The following is a 20,267-nucleotide window of genomic DNA, read 5'->3' on the forward strand; positions in this document are numbered from 1 at the left end:
ACATTATTATTATTTTTGAGTGAATGAATGAGTATTGATTGTTTTCTTGATTAAATACTTTTTATAGAATCCAAATATACTATTCATGTGTACATATATTTGAAGTTGTCTATAGGCAAGAATCGGCCTACTCACACAGGTGATTCGCCTTGGCGCTTAGTATAGCGAGCAAGATGAGACAAGAGAAAAGAAGTTATTGGGAATTTGTATTTCAAAAACAACCTGTTTTTGTAACAATCTTTTGAATCTTTTCTAAACTATAAGTCGCCTAAGTATGTCTAAGATGGGATCTTAAAGAGATCAATCATTAAGTTTGACCACCACTTAATGAAGCATTTTATAAAGCCAGATGTGATTTTCTAAAAAGTCTCTATGTGTATGACTGGGTTTAGAAATTCAGGTGTTAGGTGCTTTTTAGCGACTAATCTAAGATCTGTATGGTGTATATTTTCTTAACGTAAGACATGCCCACTTAAGTGGGAGAACACCATAGCATACACATATTGTATGTGCTAAGTCGACCAAATGTGGGAGAAATGAATGATTCCTTGTTTCATTGTTGTGTGAGCCACTGGATTAATATCCAATTCTTTTACCCCTTTGACATGGGTTTATATCATGAATAGGATACTTAATGATGCTACTTTAGCATGTTTTCTAATACGATGCATATTTCCGTAATATGATACATGTCTAGGAAAGCTATTAAGTTGAATTGGATTGATATGAATTTCTTGGAAGAAAATTTGATGATACGCCACAAATTGTGATTCATTGCTGGCCAGCGTTTTTCGTCTGTCGAAAATCATGAATACAATTTATTTTTGTGGGTTCAATACTGCTTTTTAGAGGGATTTAAGAGTATTGGATCGGGTGTAGTCAAATTATCTGAGGTGAAAACGAGAAATTAGTAAGTGATGTACTTTGGTTAGTTTGTTAAAAACTTAATCATTGTGCTCCTGCTGTTTGTGTAATGCTCGTGAGGTCGCACACACTATATCCAGTATGAAGAATTTTCTAATGTGACACGGAGAGTACAATATTATATGTGTGCAAGTGGAAGATGTTAGTATTTGGTCGGTCAAGTTATGTACCTTGACCCATGACCAAATCCATCTTGTATACCCGCATATATTGGGTTGAATAGTTGAACGTGGGAGATGTGGGAGAATCAATTTCTCTAATCAGTTTTGACTGAGAAGTACTCGGATGACTACTTCCACTTCCCTAAACGGCATATATAAGAGTATAAGTTACTCTTATTTGGTGAAGTGAACTGCCGCAAGGTTTAGGGTTTACACAGAAAGTATCTTCTCTTCCATTACTTCTCTAGGAGATTAGGGTGTGAACTAGTAATACAGTCTCTGGTAGATTATATTCAAGACTTCGCAGCAATCAAAGATTGAAGAAGGATTCTCAAATACAAGGCTTGTAACAGCAATCATTCGAACCTGGGGTTTTCGGATCTTCCGCAGGTAAGTTCCTATCCGAATCCAATTACTTTGATTCATGTTTTTCTAACACTCACAATCGGATCTTCAACTTCGGTTTCAGTTGAATATTCTTCTTCTGTGTAATCAGAACCATAGTCTATAGTACTCGTAGTAGAGAGGGAATCGACTTCAGTTTCATGACAAGATGCAGGAAGACGAATCTTACTCCAATCAATACTACCAAATTGCAAATGCTTTACAAACATTTCTTCTCCATGAACTCCATGCTGCGATTTCTGCATCGGTACGCAAAATTAAACAACAGGTATTTTGATAAGATACTAAAACCGGAATTAAGATAAGTTGATTGTTTAATTGGGCGATCAACCACCTTAATCCTTCGAACCCACCAAATAAAGGATTGTGAATGCATAAAAACGAGAATAAACTATGACTATATATATATGGACCGGGTTCCGCCAACAAAAGGTTTTAACAAAACTTATTCATCGTTGGATCCTTTATATCTAATGGTTTATGTGTTAATTGATATAGCTCCTGATTTCTTTTCGGATGGTGTTTGGTAGCGAACAGATTAGTCTCTCTCTTCGGTTTAAAACTCTCGTATGAACTGTATGAACTTTAGGGAAACTCTAGCCCTACTCGTCTTCTATCAGCATCAGAGTCTAAGGCTCATCTAATCTAGATAGCAATTATGTGATTTTACATTTATTTATTTTTTGATTGTAATGATTGATATTCAATTGCGTAGAGAAACTTCTTATTTATTTATAGGGAACAATACTTGAAACCCAAGCAAATAACAAATAAGGAAACATAAACGAATTCCTAAAATAACTCGACTCCATTCTCGTATTGAACTTGTACTTCCCCTGGCGTTTTGTTTCCACAACCACCGAAGAAGAGAGATAAATTAAGAAATAAATATCCTTCCCAATCTAGATTGCTAAAAGACTACTCTCCTGAGTCTCCTCTGCTGTGTACTATGCTTCCATAGAAATTAAATTAAGCTTCATTTTTTTTTTCTTCTTCTTGGGACAGATGGGTGTGTGAAATGGATGCACATGTATGACATAAAGTTTTTTTTTTTTTTTTAACACATTGCGCGGCAACATAAAGAACTTGATCTGCATTAAATGAAGGTATTGCTTTTATCAATTTGGTGTATGCGCTCAACATAATGAGCTTAGTAGCTCAATTTTCATCTTTGTCTTTCAGATTTCTCAGCTTTGAAGCGTCAAGGAATTTCTCCCACGTTAAGATATAAAACTGCACAAGTTGGTAGACTCACCACCGACATGTTTACCCCCAACGTAGGATATGCTAGAAAGTTTGTCCCGTCGTATGTTATTTAAACAAGGCCGCTCAGTCACTGACAGATTCTATGCGTTTAGGCTGGACAAATTGCTGTAATGTAGACTTTCCCGTCAGGTATCGGCCCAACCCAGTGTATCCTTCTATAAATACTTAGTTTGTTTCAGAACTTTATTATCATCTAGTCCAAGATTCCAAGGATTTGACTGGTTGTTCTCCGATCAATTGATCAAAGTTAACTTTTCAGGAATTTTATAGTTTTAGGCGTTGAATACTACCACAATGTCGAGCCTTCCCGAAGATATCCACTTTGAGATCCTTCTACAGGTACCACCGAAATCAACATGTGTATGTAAGTGCGTTAGCAAGTCTTGGTCTGGATATATTCCAAACCCTAATTTTGTTAAGATGCACTTGGATACTACTACTTCACAAAGAAAACACAGTAATCTCATGTTCGAAAGCTATGACAAGAAAAAACAACGTTGGTCAGTCAAATCTATAAGTCAGGACTCATTACCGTCGCTAAGTAGAAGTACACTGAAAGTGAACTTGTTAAAATGGTGGATTACCTCCCATTCAGGTCTTATTCGATTCTTCGGTTTTTAGGTTCATGTAATGGTCTGGTTTGCATATGGACTGGTACTAATGCTCAGAAATTCTTTCTTTTTTCTATAACCCAGCAACTAAAGAGTACAAAAGAATAATAGCCGAATCACAACATAGTTATACCATGGTTAATGCTTTTGGTTATGATCGCAAGGCTGATTACAAGTTAATAATCATGAATGGATATGATGGAACCCTCGACGTTTATACATTAGGAATAAACTCACCTAAACTAATTGTCGTTGTTGATTTCAGTAACGAGAAGTGCGGTGAGTTGCAACTTCCAGAGGAACTCTTACAGATGAACCATTTGAGGATGACCATTGGAGTTCTGGAAGGGCGCCTCGGTGTATTTGTTACGGTTTTTGAGGTTTGTTTTAAAGTTTGGGTGATGCAAGATTATGGAGTTCAAGAATCATGGATCCAATGTTATGCCTTTGCCCGTGAACTAATTACGAAGGACTATGCATTGAAGTTTATGTCGACTTTTAGGAATGGCCAGATTCTACTAAAGACCGTCTATGAGTTGTTTCTATACGACCCAAAGCATTCAAGTGGTAGAAAACACAGGATTTCAAGTTGTTTAAGGCTTCTTGATGCAGTTGAATATGTGGAAAGTCTAGTTTCACTCAACTCGGGTACTTAAGCTCGCCCAAAGAAATGAAATTGTAGGAACATGATATATTTTTTTCCCTTCATTTTTTATTTTGATTGTTGAAGCTTTAACAATATTATATAGTCGTGTTTATTAATGTGTCCATGCTAACAGTCATATTATATGCACTCCTGCACAGCTTATAATTTTTTTGTTTATGTTTTCAGTATTTTCCTAATTTGTAAAGCTTTGATGTTTCATATGTGTAGTCGACCGATGAACGGAGGCAGAATCATCATGATAGAGAAAAACGATCATCTGATGATCTGCTAGGCAAAACGCATGGACTAGATGCCCAACTTGCAAGCATCATGTAGAGCGCACTACTGCATGCAAGTGGGTGCGTCCTGTCACTACATGCTAGTTCTCAGCTTGTTTTCAATGCGCATGGTCGGCTGCATGAAGCTTTTTATGCATGGCTAACTTTATAGGTTGTTGTGCATTTCTTGCTATGATTGCCGTCGAAATTTCTTAATTATATGATACTGGTTACTGTGGTATGCAGCTATTGTGAGGCCTCCCTGGTGGGATTTCTAGTGTCATAATGACCTATTGAATGGCATAAGTGTGGTATTATTTGCAGCTGGGCTCTAAATTTTAAGTTTTAATCGAGTTGCAAATATTTGTGAAGGCAGGTACAGACAATTGACAACTCCCAAGAGCTGCGGAGAACCCATCATCATGAAGTGACTCTTGAATATTTTACATGTATTGTTTAACTTCAATCGACTAGGACTGAAAGAAAATGACACTGTTTTAGATATCAATGAATGAGTTGAAAGAAAAAGCAAATAACGTATAGTGGGCATATGGCTAAGGCTTAGCTCGATGATCAAGAGATATTGACGTTTTTCCAATGAATGACTTCGTGTAAATCTATTGACAACTGATCTTCTTGAGTCGTCGACCACCAAACATTTGCAGACGTATTTGAACCGCATAAGTGTTTTTACGGGAAGCCTACTCATTATCTCAATTTCCAGCAAATAATTATAACCACTGCCGTTAATTTTTGTTCTAATATTTTTCTCAAAAACTTTTTTGGTAGAATCTTGAATTTTTGAAATCAATGAAGCTTAACTTGCTTGGAAGAGACCGTAAAAAAAAACCCAAAGAAACCAAATAGATGAAAGACTTTTGCACACAAAAGAACGACCCCGCGGCTTAACAGCCTTAAATACTAGTAAATCCTGTACCTTTCAATTTGGTCATCAACAATTAATTATTTTAGAACCCTCACGTAGGGAATCAACTAGCTTAATGTCCTCATTGCTTTGGATGTGTCTTAAATGAGTGTGCTTGGCGGTGGGTAATGCAACATATTTTCAACGTGGGCTACGCGCATGAAGCTTTTTATGCATGGCCAACTTAATTGGTTGTACGTTGTTTTCCCAATAACTGTCATTCCCAAGAGTTGTGACTACTAGTTGTGTTCAAAAATCTCAAACGCGATTCAAGCTAGTTGTAATGAGGCTAGATAGAGATATTTTGTGCATTATCTAATATAAGAAGCATCTCTTCAACACTTGAACCCAACACAATTTTAAAACTTTTTGAAGAGAGAAACAAAGAGAATTACAGTGACTGGATATATCTTGTCAGAGAAATATTATAGTTAGAGAAATGAGTTCTACGATTCAAGTTACACGACATGTTGTATGCATTCCATTTCCAGCTCAAGGTCATATAAATCCAATGCTGAAACTAGCAAAACTTCTTCATAACAAAGGCATCTATATCACATTTGTCAATACAGAATTTAATCATAAACGTTTAATCAAGTCGAGAGGAGTTGATTCTGTTAAAGGCTTACCTGATTTTCAGTTCCATACAATTCCAGATGGACTACCACCAAGTGATGTTGATTCAACACAAGATATTGATTCTCTTTGTTTTTCCACCAAGAAAAACTGTGGAGCTCCATTTCGAAATCTCCTGACTAAACTTGATGAAACGCCAGATATTCCTCGTGTTACTTGTGTGGTTTCTGATGGCCATATGAGTTTTACACTTGCAGTTGCTAAAGAATTTGGTCTTCCAGAGTACCTGTTTTGGACTACTAGTGCTTGTGGTTTCATGGGTTATCTCCATTACCGACATCTCCTCGAAAAAGGTCTCATTCTGCACAAAGGTACGCAATACATATCATCGAAAACACACATTTTCTAGGACTGATTTTGAGTTCATATATAGAGAAGTACAATGTTAACAACAACTTTACATGATATATTTTGTTCTTGCAGATGAGGGTTGCCGAACAATTGGGTTCCTTGAAACAGTAGTTGACATTCCTGGATTTGATAATATCCGACTTATGGATTTCCCTGCTTTTGCACGAATAACAGACCCTAATGATAAAATGATCGAGTACATTCTTGGAGAAACAGAGAATGCAACAAAAGCTTCGGGTATCATCTTGAACACATTTGATGAGTTAGAGAATGAAGTTGTAGAAGCAATGCGGTCCGGGAACTTGTCATTACCTCCTCTTTTCACACTTGGTGCTCTTCATATACTTATCGACCAAATTCAGCAAACAGATGAGTTAAAGTCCGTAGGCTCTAATCTATGGAAAGAAGAACCAGAATGTCTACGATGGCTCAATACAAAAGAACCCAACTCCGTCGTTTACGTGAATTTTGGCAGTATCACTGTCATGACAACACAACAATTGATCGAGTTCGCTTGGGGACTAGCTAATAGTAAGCAAACTTTCTTGTGGGTCATTCGACCTGATTTAGTCCAACAAGATTCTGCAAAGTTACCTATAGAGTTCCTTGAAGAAACAAAAGAAAGAAGTCTGTTTCCAAATTGGTGTCCACAGGAGGAGGTATTGAACCACCCTGCCATAGGTGGCTTCTTAACGCACTGTGGTTGGAATTCAACTCTAGAGAGTATTTACGGTGGTGTTCCTATGATATGCTGGCCTTTTTTTGCCGAACAACAAACAAATTGTAGATATGCATGTAAGCATTGGGGAATTGGCATGGAGATTGATAATAATGTAAAGAGGGATGAAGTCGAGGAATTAGTTAAAGAATTGATGGAAGGTGACAAGGGCAAGGAAATGAAGAGCAAAGCCATGGTATGGAAGAGGAAAGGCATGGAAGCCGTTGCACCTGGTGGCTCATCTTATGTTAATCTGAACAAGATCGTTGACGAAATACTACATGCTAGTAGTAAAATTATCAGTTGAGCTTGGATTCTACCGACCAATCTCCAAATGTTTTGGTTCTTCTGCTGTTTTTCCGACTTGTGAAAGAGTGGTCTGTTTATAGTCATAAAATTGTTCATTGTAAATGTAAAATTTTATCTTTATTTCACCTATGAATGATAGAATCATACATGAAAGTGGGTACAATTATGCTCGCGCACTGCTCATTCAGTTTTGTTGGGCAATGGCAAACAGGAAAAGAAGAGATGCTCGCGCACTGCGCACTGCTAAAGATGAGCAGCCAGAAAAGGCCCAAACTGATTGCTGGTGGTAAGCTTGTGGCAAATCTTGCAGAAAAATATGATCGCCGCAAAATGCAAGGCTTTTTAAGACTAAATCTTAAAAATACCAAACAAATAAAAAAAAAATCAGTGTAAGAGCAAATTCACCCCATATCATCAGCTTCTACATTTCCAAAATCCCCAGATACCTTTTTCCAAAGGAATCTTAACATTGTGATAACGGCAATCAACCCAATCTCCATATGATCAGAACTATTTGTTTTTAAACAAATTTGTCCCATATTTCTGCTGTTAAGATTTGCCTTAACTGACATACTTGTACCTCGCCCAAGTCGAAAATCAGAATTTAAAGTACCCCCTAAAACCATTTCTTTTTTGAACGAGAGCACTGTCAGAAGAAAACTAACTTTATCATTTCTTACTGGGAAGTCTCTCCCTCTAATTATCGTTTCTACGCTCCCACCATACGCTACCTGACCTGTGCTTCCCAGGCCCCCACCATTCACAACAAGCTTCACTCTATTCCCAATCAAAATGGAGTTATCAATTTTAGCACCAGCATAAAACCTATTCCCAAAAGAAGTTGCAGAAATCCCGCATCCAGTTGTGTTGTGCTTGAAGTTCCTCAGGCTTGTATCCCCACGAACTGTGCATACCAGATCCTTACCAGATGTTTGAACATCAAAACCTGCAGAAGCAGAGGACCCTTTGAAGTTTGTGCAAGTTGCAGAACATTCAGTTTGCATATTAAAATCCTGCTTGTCCTTGCTCAGTTGACCCATAACAGATGCATGTAGATTTCTTTTTATTTCCACAGACGTCTCCAAGTTAATGCCATCAAACCCTACATCATGATCCCAACCTTGAAGATCAAGAACAGGTCGAACAAGCCACTGATCACTGGTTATTAGGCAGCGGTATCTGTGTGTAGGGTGGTCTGAATCGAAACTAGATGGGAAAGCTATATCTGGCAATTGAACAGCCTCTGGAGTTCCTTCTTGGTTATCAGGATTATCATCACCAGCCAAGATTACGTTGTTAGAAAGAATTTTCTCTTTTTGTCTGCGAATATCAGCCTTCAACTGCTTCTTGAGATAAAGGGTCTCCCTATAATCAAGTTCATCAAGATATTCATTCTTCTGAGAGTCAGTTAACTTTTCAAATTGCAATTTTGTCAGGATCCGAATTGGAGGCAATTGATCATACTCTTCTTCCTCTGTTTCTAACATCACATCAGTCTCATCATCCATTTCTACCGTACTTGATTCGGAACGCGGCCGTAGAAGAGTGGAGAGGAGATGCAGCAACGATGGTAACCGGGTATTACCAGCAGGTCCCATTTGAAAGTCATCACGAAATTTCAGGAGCGCATTAGCATCTCCCAAGACTTTTGTGCAAATGCACAACAGGAAAAACCGAGGCCTCCAAACCTGCCCATTTGGGAGAATTTTCTCCCCTAAGATATTCTTTCTGCAATGAGAATGATTCTCCACCAATAGGACAGGGATTTCTAGTTGTGAATCCGAAAGAGCCTGGTGTACGTAGTGTTGAACCAGATTTGAGCAATTGGTCACATATGAATCGTAGTTAACTTGATTTCCACTAGGTCCTTCTGGGAGAGCTGAAGAAGAATGGGTCATAACAAGGATAGTATTAAACCAAATTGCAGATCCAAAAATATTAGTTATAAGCTTCAGAAGGGGGGAATCACTGTAACCCATGTTTATAAGATCAAGGCGTTCAACATATAAAACAATATCCGGAGGGAATCTTTTGATATACCTCTTCACTGAGAGCAGGATTTTCCTATTCCTGCACAGATTACTTGTAGATGAAGGCAAAAGCCCAGGGGTATCAATGAATGTGACTTTAATGCCATGTATGCTCCCCGTAACTTCTCGAATTTGATCAGTGGAAGGTTGGAATGCATCTGTTGTTGTCTTCATTTGCTCGAAAACTGAATTTATAGTAGCACTCTTCCCAACTCCTGTTTTCCCCAAGACCAGTATCCTCAAAGAAAAATCCAAAGTAGGAGAGCCAGTAACTTCTTGTTCTGCCGCTATTGCTCTTAACTTATCATTCGGAAGAGAAGATTTCTTTAAATCAGATTCTCCAACTCGTATAAGAGTAGCTAGATGCAATCGATACAAGACTTGTGCCACAAGGAGGTTATCAGATGACTGCCCTATACGACGGACGAGACGTAGGAACTTAATTTGGAGAGCTTTGATCTTAGACAATGGATCTTTCTCATTAATGTTATACTTGGAGAAATGACAATCATCTACTAGAGCACGTTGTGGAGGAGGTTGATTATCTGAATTGGCTGTGGGAGATTGAAGAGAGGTATCAGGAGAAACATGGGGATCTGGTAAACTTCCTATGAGATTTGCACCTGAAATTTTCATGAAACAAAATCGTTAAAAGGACACCAAAAGCATAAGAAATGGATAGGGGAAGGCGTCAAGCGTTCGAAAATTGGGTAACACTAAAGCATTAGACAATTAGCTATCGAACTACCATATTTAACTGTATGTTACAGTCAGTCAAATGAATGTGCAACTTTAAGTTTACATGCTGCAGACTAGACCATGTTGTAAATACGCGCAGTGATCCTGAAACCCTTGACAAGGTCTGTTGATATTTCAGAGGAAAAAGAGGCAGTTCAAAGCTACTGTTAGTGTTCCGGTGTGCAAACAATGTGGACAGTAAAACCTTTGGAACAGAAACTTGCGTAAATGTATTTTAATCGTTTACCTTCAGTACAATAAAATGCATAACCCATTGCCTAAATTCTCCCTAGCACAAAAGTTCTTGATTTATATATACTTTCCCACAAAATTCGAAGTTGCAGATAATTTCTGCAATTTGCTTTTTTCCCCACTTCTATACAAAAAGAAAATTATTCTACTAGCTTCTAACAGACAAATTATAATTTCAATTCAGTATAAGCATACAGCATAGATCTATTTGACCATGTGTATGGTCCCTATTAGCTTCAATTTCAAGGAATAAATTCATACTCAAAACTATAAGGAATTCGACTGAGCAAAAGAAAGCAAAGAGCATCATCATATTCATACCTCTATCTTCATATTCTTCATCCTGAGTTTCGTCATCAATAAAATTATCATTCCCTGGTAATGTTCTTGACAAGTTATTGGATGCTAACTGAGATGAAATCCAGTCCTTGACAGCATTCATCCTATATCAAATAAGTTCGTAAGGTTAGTAAATTCTAGCTCCCAATCTTAATAAATACCATGGAAAAACACAAATAGATTCATAATAGTTTTCGGTAATAACAATTATTCTAGGGTTTTTTTTTTCCTAATCTATGAACAGAATGAGTGAAAAAGTACCTGAACATGAAATCGATGATCCGAGATTTCGCCCAAAAGGTTGATGGGTTTTATATGGAGGGAGGAAGGGAAGGAGGAGGAGAATTCATGGAGCTCGTTCAATAGAAGACTTGTCTTTGTGTTTTGCTTGCTTGGATAAGATTTTGTCTAGGATTCGATTTTACTTTTCATTTTTTGCAAACTACTTATTTTCTTACCAACCAAACAAACAAAAGTACTGTATAACTATAAACTATGGTTCAGCGGGTCTTAGGGGCATGTTGGCAAAACAAAGTTGGAGTAGGCTGAGGTTGGATCCTGGAAGGATGAAAAGTTGTATAAAAATTCAATTTTCGTTCATCATCAAGGTACGCTGTTACTCCGTTTCACGAAAAGGAAAACTGATGTTTTTGTTGTAGGGCTTACAGCCCATAGATGTGCGGCCCAAAACAGATATTTTTTGGTTTTCCCATCTCCATGTATTATATCCATGTAGGGGTGCATACAATCCGGAACCGCGGATTTCATCCACAACCTTCCGCAAAATTGCGGGTGAAAACCAATCCACAAGAGTCTATGGACCGTTCACGGGTGAATTTTCAAATCCGCAAGATTTAGCGGTTTGGTTGCGGTTGGTTTTGTAAATCCACTGATTTATCCGCACCGTAGGGTATTGAAGAAATTTCATAAAACAAAAAAGTATCTAAGATACAAATAAGGAAATCATATATAACACAAAGGTAAAAAGTAGTCAAGAAGGGTAATTAGTTTCGAATGTATGGAGAAAGCACATACGAACAACACAAGGTCATACCATTAAAAAAAACAGTACACAGAGCTTACATGCTAGCAAAATCTAACCTACCTGAACTTTCTTATACAGTTTGTAAGCAACAACCATGAAGTAAGAGAAAGAGTATACCTAAACCGACCTGGCAACGATAACCGAACAGTGAAACAAATTTGGCAGAGAATTTCGGTTTTTACCGTGGAATCTGGTTATCCTATATTCTGCAGTTCAATTCTTGTGTTTTATGCTCTTTATTTCTTTTTCGGTAAGTTTATCATTATGGTGCTTCCTTGATATTGCATAAATTGCTAGGACACAATGATTCCAAAACCTCACCCAATACCATGGTTGGATGAGGTAGAGGTCGTGTAAGAGGTGATGAAAACCAAACACACTTGATAGAGTGTCGACTTGTCATCGATGTGCAAATGCTACAGCAGCAAGGACATGAATGGAGGTGCTCCATTAAAATTATTACTCTTTCGTATTAAGAGTCGTCTGTATTAAATTCTGGTTTTTATATTTGTATTTTATTTTATTTTACTTTTTTTTTGACTAAATCCGTCGTTAATCCGCATCCGGCCCGTACAATCCGCTGATCCGTAGAGGTCAAATCCGCGGGTGATTGGGCCGGTCACGGTTCAATTTTCCAAATCCGCAACTTTGACGGTTTGGTTGCGGGTGACCCCTAATCCACAACTGTCCGTCCGTTGCACACCCCTATATCCATGTAACCTTATCTCTCTAAATATAGATCCTTCTCCCTGTCTCTACATCTTCTATCTTCACCTCTAATTCTCCTAAAACACGTTATCATGCCCGATGCTATACCGCAGAGCGATTGATTTTTTTCCCCAACATGGATGATTTCCATCAACGCCGGAATCAAACAATCTAAGTTGGATTTATTTCTTATTCTTTCTCTTTTCCCATTTTTTTTTGTTTTTGGCATAAACATTGGGATGTTAAAATTGTAGCTGAAAATTGATTTGATTATGAGTTAAGGATTATTTTGATTTAACTAATCCGTTTTTAGGTGAAAATTAATTTGATTATGAATTATGAATTAGTTTGATTGATTAATCTTTGTAATCTGTAATTATTTGGTACTACTCTTTCTCATATTGTCGATGTATTACTAATCAAATATATGCTTATGAATGGGAATCAAGAAATAGGATGCAGCAATCCCTTTGATAGTTGGATTCAGCTGTTGTCATCCTCGGGAAAAAGAGGAAGGAATTTTTTTTCGGCGAATCTGGGATCTGTATGCGAAAGGAAAAACAGTGGAAAAGAACAGCCGTCCTTATCCTGTCTCGTTCCGATCCGGCTCTTGTCCTATCCCATTCTGGTCCAGCCAACCAGGTTCGGTCCAGCCAATTCTGCTCGGTCCAACCAAAGCCGGTCTGATCCAACCGACCGGTCCGGTTCAAACCGAACCGATCCTGTCCAACTCGAACATGTTCTGTACCGACCCTGTTCCATCATGTGGATTGTTCTGTCCCGATCCCGTTCTATCCGTGGCATGTTCTGTTCTATTTCCATTACTTTGGAATGTGGCAACCATGTCTGTTCCAGTGTTGTCCGTGCGCGAACAAAACCGCTCCAGTTTTGTCTATATACGTCGGGAACCAAAATTCGAGGTATGTAACTATAATGTGGGTTTTTGCGTTAAGTAATTGTTAGGCCTATTAATTTTTTTAGAACATGCCTATTTTTATTTATTTGGTCTTAATATAAGTCCACATTATATAAATAGTCAGTTTAAATTATGACTGTTGACCTCGCTCTTTAAGAATTTTAGTGAATGTTTTTTAGTTCTCTTGAAAATGATATTGACGATAATTAAATGATGTCTTTTGTTCAATTGGTTGAACCAATTCTATTTCAATGTATTCATTTGGGGTTTAAAATGACTTAAGCACCATTATTGTGTACTTGATATTTTTCTACCAAAATTTGAATGTTCCTTGAAATGTATCCACTTGCTTGACTATTAATATGTCAGTTGTTTCAAAACATACATTCAAATAAAATCACATGTATTCCAATTTTTGTGGAAGAACTCGCAAAAGATGATATGAGTCCGAAAGTTTTCATTTCTCTACTTCATCCATAATACTAACGAACCGGTATATGTTGAAGTATGAAAACAAGAGAATTAATTATTTTTAATAATATATTCAACCTAAAGTAAGTGGTTGACATGTGTAGTGAGATTCTCTTGGCCTATTGAGATAAAGAAATTTCTCAAATTAAGCTAAATGTAGCAAAATTGAAAATGGAAGGACCCCGAAGTGATAAGGGTTAGACGTACTCATATAAATCATGTGTAAAGGGACATATATATCATGAGACGGAAATGTATTTTTTTTTTCCCAGTAATAGTTAATGACACCAAAGTACCGGTATCAGCTGAATATGGGATGAAGCTAAGATGTAATTCTAGCTCCCATCATAAATGAAATAGTTGGAAATGCACCTGGTCATAGGTGTTGATATATACAATATAATGTGTATCATAGTAGCAACCAATTTTCACATCAACTTTAATGGCAACAAGAACTTTGCCTGGCCAATTGACTATTTAATTGAACTAGATCATATGTCTTCCCTTATAGTGAGAATGGATTTGATTGCATCTATAAATTATTTCTAATGAATGTGGAAGGAAGCATATTCTTAGAAAAATTAATGTGTCAATCTAGTGAATTATAGATCACTAGAACTTGAGTTATTGAATCCTTATTAGCCCCAACAATGAAATGATTGGGATTGATGACATAACCATAAGGCACATTGGTTGTGACACGATGTTCCGTTTTGAAAGTACTAACACGAGCATCACTTCATTTGAGTGTATAAGAAAATGAACTGATAGAATGCGAAGTTACGACATCTATCATAATCAGTGATTTCTAAAGTTACTAGATTTGCACTGCATCTCCCCATTATACTTTAGAGTAAGAAAGCACGTCACTCATCTTACAAAGTCTCTCTTTAGTGAAACATGATTGAGACCATCCTGTTTTACTTAGATGCAAATGATAAATAACTCATTCTCCAAAGAAATAAAGTGTTGTTAATGAACGTATATCCACGCATAATGCAGAAAATTCAAAGTGATTTATGGCTCTAGTGGATGATTCGACGCATTGAATAAGTTGTTGTTCATAACAAACGATGCGTTTAATTTTTGTAGAATTCCTAGCACATATTACACAAATCAAAGTGTAAAGGCTCACCACCCTTGTTAATGATAGACAATTTACATCAAAAGGACTTGATAAATATTGCATGTTTAATAAGATCAATATAGAACATCTTATACCCAATGGTCTCGCAGAGGCTACCATCAAAGGTTACAGATGGTGTCTAAGGAATAGGTTATGCGTACCAACCTACCTTTTATTACTTTGGGGATATGCAATATTACGCGCATATTTACTTAATTCGTTTAAGAATCCAATATTAGTCAACCTTTTTTTTGTGTACCAGTTGGTAACTGAATTTAAGCCTGACATTTGTGTTATTACCCATTTTTGGTTGCACTGTATATGTTCCATAACGAGTCCACATCGTACTATGATGGGTCACAAAAATGATTAAATAACTTTGTTGGATATTTGCTCTCAATAATTATCTGCATTTTAAAACCTTTGGCAGGAGGTCTCTTACTGCTAGATTTGAAGGTTATCACTTTAATGAGACAGTCTTCCCGTCGTTAGGGGGAGACAAGAAAAATTATTTTCTAAGGGAACGACATGAATTGTCGCGGTGCGTTCCCACCGTGTCTCATATTGATTATTGTACTCCAAAAATATAAATGTGAAGTGACAAAGAATAATCAATTTTCAAATGTACACTGATGTCGCTAAAGTGACAAGATCACACATACCAGCTGCAAATATTCCTGCAAGGTTAGAAATCCTCAGTATGGGGTACATCATAGACTAAGGTGTTGCAACTACACTTGGTGGAAGTGTAGTTGAGGCCGTGGATTCATAAAGGAAGATGGAGATACCACCAGGTTCGATCAATGCTCACCTAGAAAGGAAGTAGATGAGTAAGGCACAACCTAATTTGTATCATTAATGAAACCATCTCATTTGATTGTCTCTGACTATGTCCATGAATCAATAATGGAGGACTCTCCGAAGTTTTAATGATTCTAGAGAAAAATGAAATCCTGTACGGATTATGAGAATGCACATGAGTCAATAGAAGGATCATGCGTGCATAGTGATGATGTAATCCATAAATAGTTGCTCCAGAAGTATAGCACAATAAGATCGAACCATGCTTTATTTTGATTGATTTCAAATAAATAGCATATTTGGCCTACACAATCCAGGTAGAACTTATTTCTTTGGCAAATATACGGGTATTTGGTGTGGTAGTGCTAACCAACCAAGTGTAAAGCCTATTGGACATACATAATTAATTTGTCATAAAGCATAATGAGAAGAAAGTAGTATTGAAGTACAAAGACTCTCCTTGTAGCGCGAGGTTTCTCACAAAGCCCTGGAATTGTTCTCTTGTAATGAACGTTATAGAGTTCCGCTACTTAGTTAGCTTGGTAATTTCAAAAGGACTTGAAATGCAGCATATGTATGTGGTTGTTATGTATTTCTGAAAGAATCAAGAGATAGAAGATATTTACAAAAGTACTTGATAGACTTTTGTTTCCCAAATCAAATGACTTCAAACCACAGAGTGCGTTTACAGTTAGATAGAACGCTCACTTATAGATTCAAGCAATCAGGCGGATGTGGTATACCCGTCTAAGTGGCTATTTGATTTGGAGGGGATAGACAAGTATAAGTTATTTTTTTTCTTGCGTATTCACAAGAAAGTTCCTGATTCGGAATTATAGCCATTTATGTCGATGATACAGACATGATGGGTACTCTTGATGTAATAAGAGACCTTAAAAGCTATTTAAAATCCGAATTTGAGATGAAAAATCTGGGTAAAGCTCGACCGAATACTGAGATTGTGGTATATTATTCCACCAGTTTGCATATGTCTAAAGTTGTCAGGCAATTTAACAAAGACATGCATGCTGATAGCACTCCCATGATTAGTAGAGGTTCAAATGTAAGTAAGTGACTATTTCGTCTAAAGGAAGATGACGAAGTTGTGTTGGGAGATGAAATTCCCATATCTAAGTACAATAGACGCATTGTTGTACTCAATTAAATTTTACATCCTCAGGGAACTTGTTAGCTAGATATATCTCAGCGCCAACGCAACGTCATTAGAATCGTACAATGAAAGTAATCATGTACTTAAAAGTAACCTTTGACATGAGTTTGTTTTATCCCTGCAAAGACATAAAAAGGAATGCTAAAGGAACTGCAATCCAAAAGTTGTTAATTATGAAGGAACAATAATCTCTTCTCCAACGAAAGTAATCAGGGGGAGATATGGTAGAATATTTTCTAGGTCATTATCGATATTCAGTTTCGAAAAGTACATGACTAAAGGAACTGTCTGGAACAACTCTGAAAGTAATCAGGGGGAGATGCCGACATCAGGGGGAGGATCCAAGGATATGATGTCGACATATTTTACTTCGAAATTGAAGCCGTGTTGTGCTCTTTTTCCCTTCGATCGAGAATATTTTTTCCCAAAGGGTTTTGTTACTCGACAAGGTTTTTTTTAGCGGGACAACACTAAAAACATCAAGTATATTGAACGTTGAAGACATAAAGATCACGTTGATATTATTGAAAATATCTGAATCAAAGAAATGAAACACGATAGTCGGTTAAGCAACATAACTTCCAAAATCAACAACATGGTTCTATAAACATCCAAGTCACCAAAGTAAAGTGTGATAAACTCCTTTTGACTGCGTTAAACCAATAAAAATTGTCTGACATCAGGGAGAGCATCTAATGGTGTGTTGAACTCTTTTTCTTCACCGAGGTTACTTTTCCCACAGGTTTTTGTTGCTCGGCAAGGTTTTTAATGAGACAACAATAAACACCAGGAAGTAATTTCCCAACTAAGGATATTTTATTTCCCACAAGGATTTTTTGCCTTAGGAGTTGTGAAGCAACTAGTCAACTTCAGCGGAACAAAGTGATCATCGGCAACATATCACATTTGCTTGCATCTGTCACGTTGTACTCTTTTCCCTTCGTCAAGGTTTTATCCCACTGGGTTTTCCTTGTCAAGGTTCTAATGAGGCAACATGTTCGAGTCCAACTATGTTCTAAGTTTGCTTAATATTGTACTCTTTTTCTTTAGTTCAGGTTTTGTCCCTCTGGGTTTCCCTGGCGAAGTTTTAACGAGGAAATTAACTTAGACTCATCGATCTGTGAAGATCGTATTGCATGTGATGAACTACATGTAAAGTAAGAGACAACATGTGAAGTACTACATGTAGAGCTGGCAAACAAGCCGAAACCCGCGGGTTAACCCGTGCCCGGCCCGTGAAAACCCGAACCCGGCTTGGATGGTTTTAAAACAAGCCGGGTTCGGGTTGGAGAAATCTCGGCTTGTGCAAATACGGGTAAACCCGTCCCGGCCCGTAAACCCGCGGGTTTAACCCGTTAACTTGTCTGCCCCATATCCATATTCCATATCTCCCAAAAACTGATCGAGACTCGAGAGTAATTCATTCTTATTCTCTCTTCTTCTTTCTCCTTCTTTTTCTTCTGGTCTCAAGTTCTTCTGTTGCTCCTTGAGCTGAGATTCATGCATGATAATTATGAAGACATTAGTGAACCAGATGAATCAAGGATAGCGTTGATTGGGTTTGGGTTGATTGAAGATAATAAATCAGAAAAATCGAGGTTAGGGTTTTCTCTGTGGGTCGACGATTATAATTTATAAGGTTGACATCAAGAGAATAATATTAGATCAAGTAAGGGTTGATAATGATGCCGTGGATGTGAGTAGTCGATCCATATTCCAGACTCAAAGAAGAAGGTAATTCAGAACTCAGGTATTAGAATTAGGGTTTGTGGGTTTTGTTTTGAAATTTATGAGAGATTGGAGATGAGATCAGGTAATTAGTGATGGAATTTAATCAAATGTGGGGTAGAGATGCTGTATGAAGTTTAAATTCGATTTTACAAGAAATTAGTTTTCCGTTTTGTTCTTCCCCAAAAGAGGATTTAGGGTTTTCCGTAGAAATTGAACTGTCTACGATAATTAAAGATGGGTGTTGAGCCAATCAAACGGATGAAGTTAAAATTATTGCTGCAGTTAAGTTTCTGGTGATGATGGAAGTAGTGAAGGAGATCAATAATTGGAATTTCAGGGGAGTGATTATGAATCTGTTGGAATCGAGGGTTTGAATAAGAAATTGGGTTTGCAAAGAGGACGATGTAAATTGGTGTAGTTGTGGTGTTGTTAATGTTTGAGAAGAAGATGGTGGTGCAGTTTTGGATCTGTGGGGTTTTCTGCTTTAGGAAGACAGGAAAGATGTATACAGGGTTTTATTCAGATCTAAAATTGGGCGAAGATTGATGCGAATTTATATGGGGTTTGAGCATAATCGAGAAGAGAAATGAAGAACAGAGAAAAGAGTTGTTGTCGCTGCTCAACAAACGAAGATTAAGGAATTGAAGTTAGGGTTTCAGTGAAGAACAGTTTCAGGAATTATTTGAAGTTTGAACGAGTTAGTGGTACTGGACTAGAGCAGGTGTTAAATGGTTGCAGCTGGAGTAGTGGTGTGTTGTGACCATGAGGAAAGAATTTGAGAGTATGTAGCTGAAACGGGCGGGCTAACCCGTGAACCCGCGGGTTAAACCCGTTACGGATACGGGTTGAAGAAATGACAACCCGTGAAGAATTTCAACCCGCGGGTTTCAACCCGTACTAACCCGAACCCGTGGAACCCGCAACGGGCAAGCCCCGGCCCGCCCGTTTTCCAGCTCTAACTACATGTGAAGAGTTGTGCCAAGGTTTTATCCCACTGGGGTTTTCCTTGTCAAAGTTTTAATAAGGCAATTGATTTCGGCACAAGTCATCAAGAAGAGGACGACATTTGAAGAACTACATTCGAAGCACTTTATGTGAAGCACTGCATATGAAGTTTTATTGAACCGCACAAGGGGGAGTGTTGTAGGGCTTACAACCCATAGATATGCGGCCCAAAACAGATACCTTTTGGTTTTTCCATCTCCATGTATATACATGTATTATATCCATGTAACCTTATCTCTCTAAATACAGATCCTTCTCCTTGTCTCCACATCTTCTATATTCACCTCTAATTCTCCTAAAACAATTTTCAATTTTTTAAGGAGGAGGATATAATAATCCAGCCAATCACCAAGTGGTCAGGTGGTTGTCATGCTCCCTCCCAATGCGGAGGTAGGGATTCGAACCGTGTAATTGCCATAAATCACTCTAATTTAAGGAGTTCGGATGTAGTCTAGAGACCACTAGTCCAGGGTATCAAAAAAAAAAAGAATTTTGTTAACTGCCTGATTACTTCAAATAAAGAACAATTACATGTGGATACGTAGTACCCGTAGAGGCATAGAGTCATTCAAAATAATCTGGTAAAGAAAATATAGGATTGCCTGGTCCCAGATTGTTATTGAAAGATTTCTTGATTGTTTTCTATCCATCGCTTGATTGGCTAGGTCATATGCTTCCTAGTTCCTTCCCTAAATTGTGTTGCA

General features: G+C 37.5%; 3 protein-coding genes across 3 annotated transcripts; 2 read left to right on the forward strand and 1 right to left on the reverse strand.

Annotated features, from left to right (window-relative positions):
* The first annotated feature begins 3,501 nt into the window (after positions 1-3,501).
* Positions 3,502-4,023, forward strand: LOC113359308. Its single transcript, XM_026602965.1, has one exon. The coding sequence runs from the start codon at positions 3,502-3,504 to the stop codon at positions 4,021-4,023; it is 522 nt and encodes a 173-aa protein (XP_026458750.1).
* A 1,562-nt stretch (positions 4,024-5,585) lies between these two features.
* Positions 5,586-7,249, forward strand: LOC113355884 (7-deoxyloganetin glucosyltransferase-like). The gene is made up of 2 exons (XM_026598858.1): positions 5,586-6,163; positions 6,276-7,249. Exons 1-2 carry the CDS (start codon positions 5,656-5,658, stop codon positions 7,226-7,228), a joined length of 1,461 nt encoding a protein of 486 aa, XP_026454643.1. The 5' UTR covers positions 5,586-5,655; the 3' UTR covers positions 7,229-7,249.
* Positions 7,250-7,332: 83 nt separating this feature from the next.
* Positions 7,333-11,011, reverse strand: LOC113355883 (translocase of chloroplast 90, chloroplastic-like). Its single transcript, XM_026598857.1, has 3 exons — positions 10,851-11,011; positions 10,572-10,693; positions 7,333-9,883 (listed from the first exon to the last, which is right to left on the reverse strand). The coding sequence occupies exons 1-3, from the start codon at positions 10,856-10,858 to the stop codon at positions 7,632-7,634; spliced, it is 2,382 nt and encodes a 793-aa protein (XP_026454642.1). The 5' UTR covers positions 10,859-11,011; the 3' UTR covers positions 7,333-7,631.
* Positions 11,012-20,267: the final 9,256 nt, after the last annotated feature.

This window comes from Papaver somniferum, chromosome 3 (assembly GCF_003573695.1).
Source record: "Papaver somniferum cultivar HN1 chromosome 3, ASM357369v1, whole genome shotgun sequence".
Taxonomy (NCBI): domain Eukaryota; kingdom Viridiplantae; phylum Streptophyta; class Magnoliopsida; order Ranunculales; family Papaveraceae; genus Papaver; species Papaver somniferum.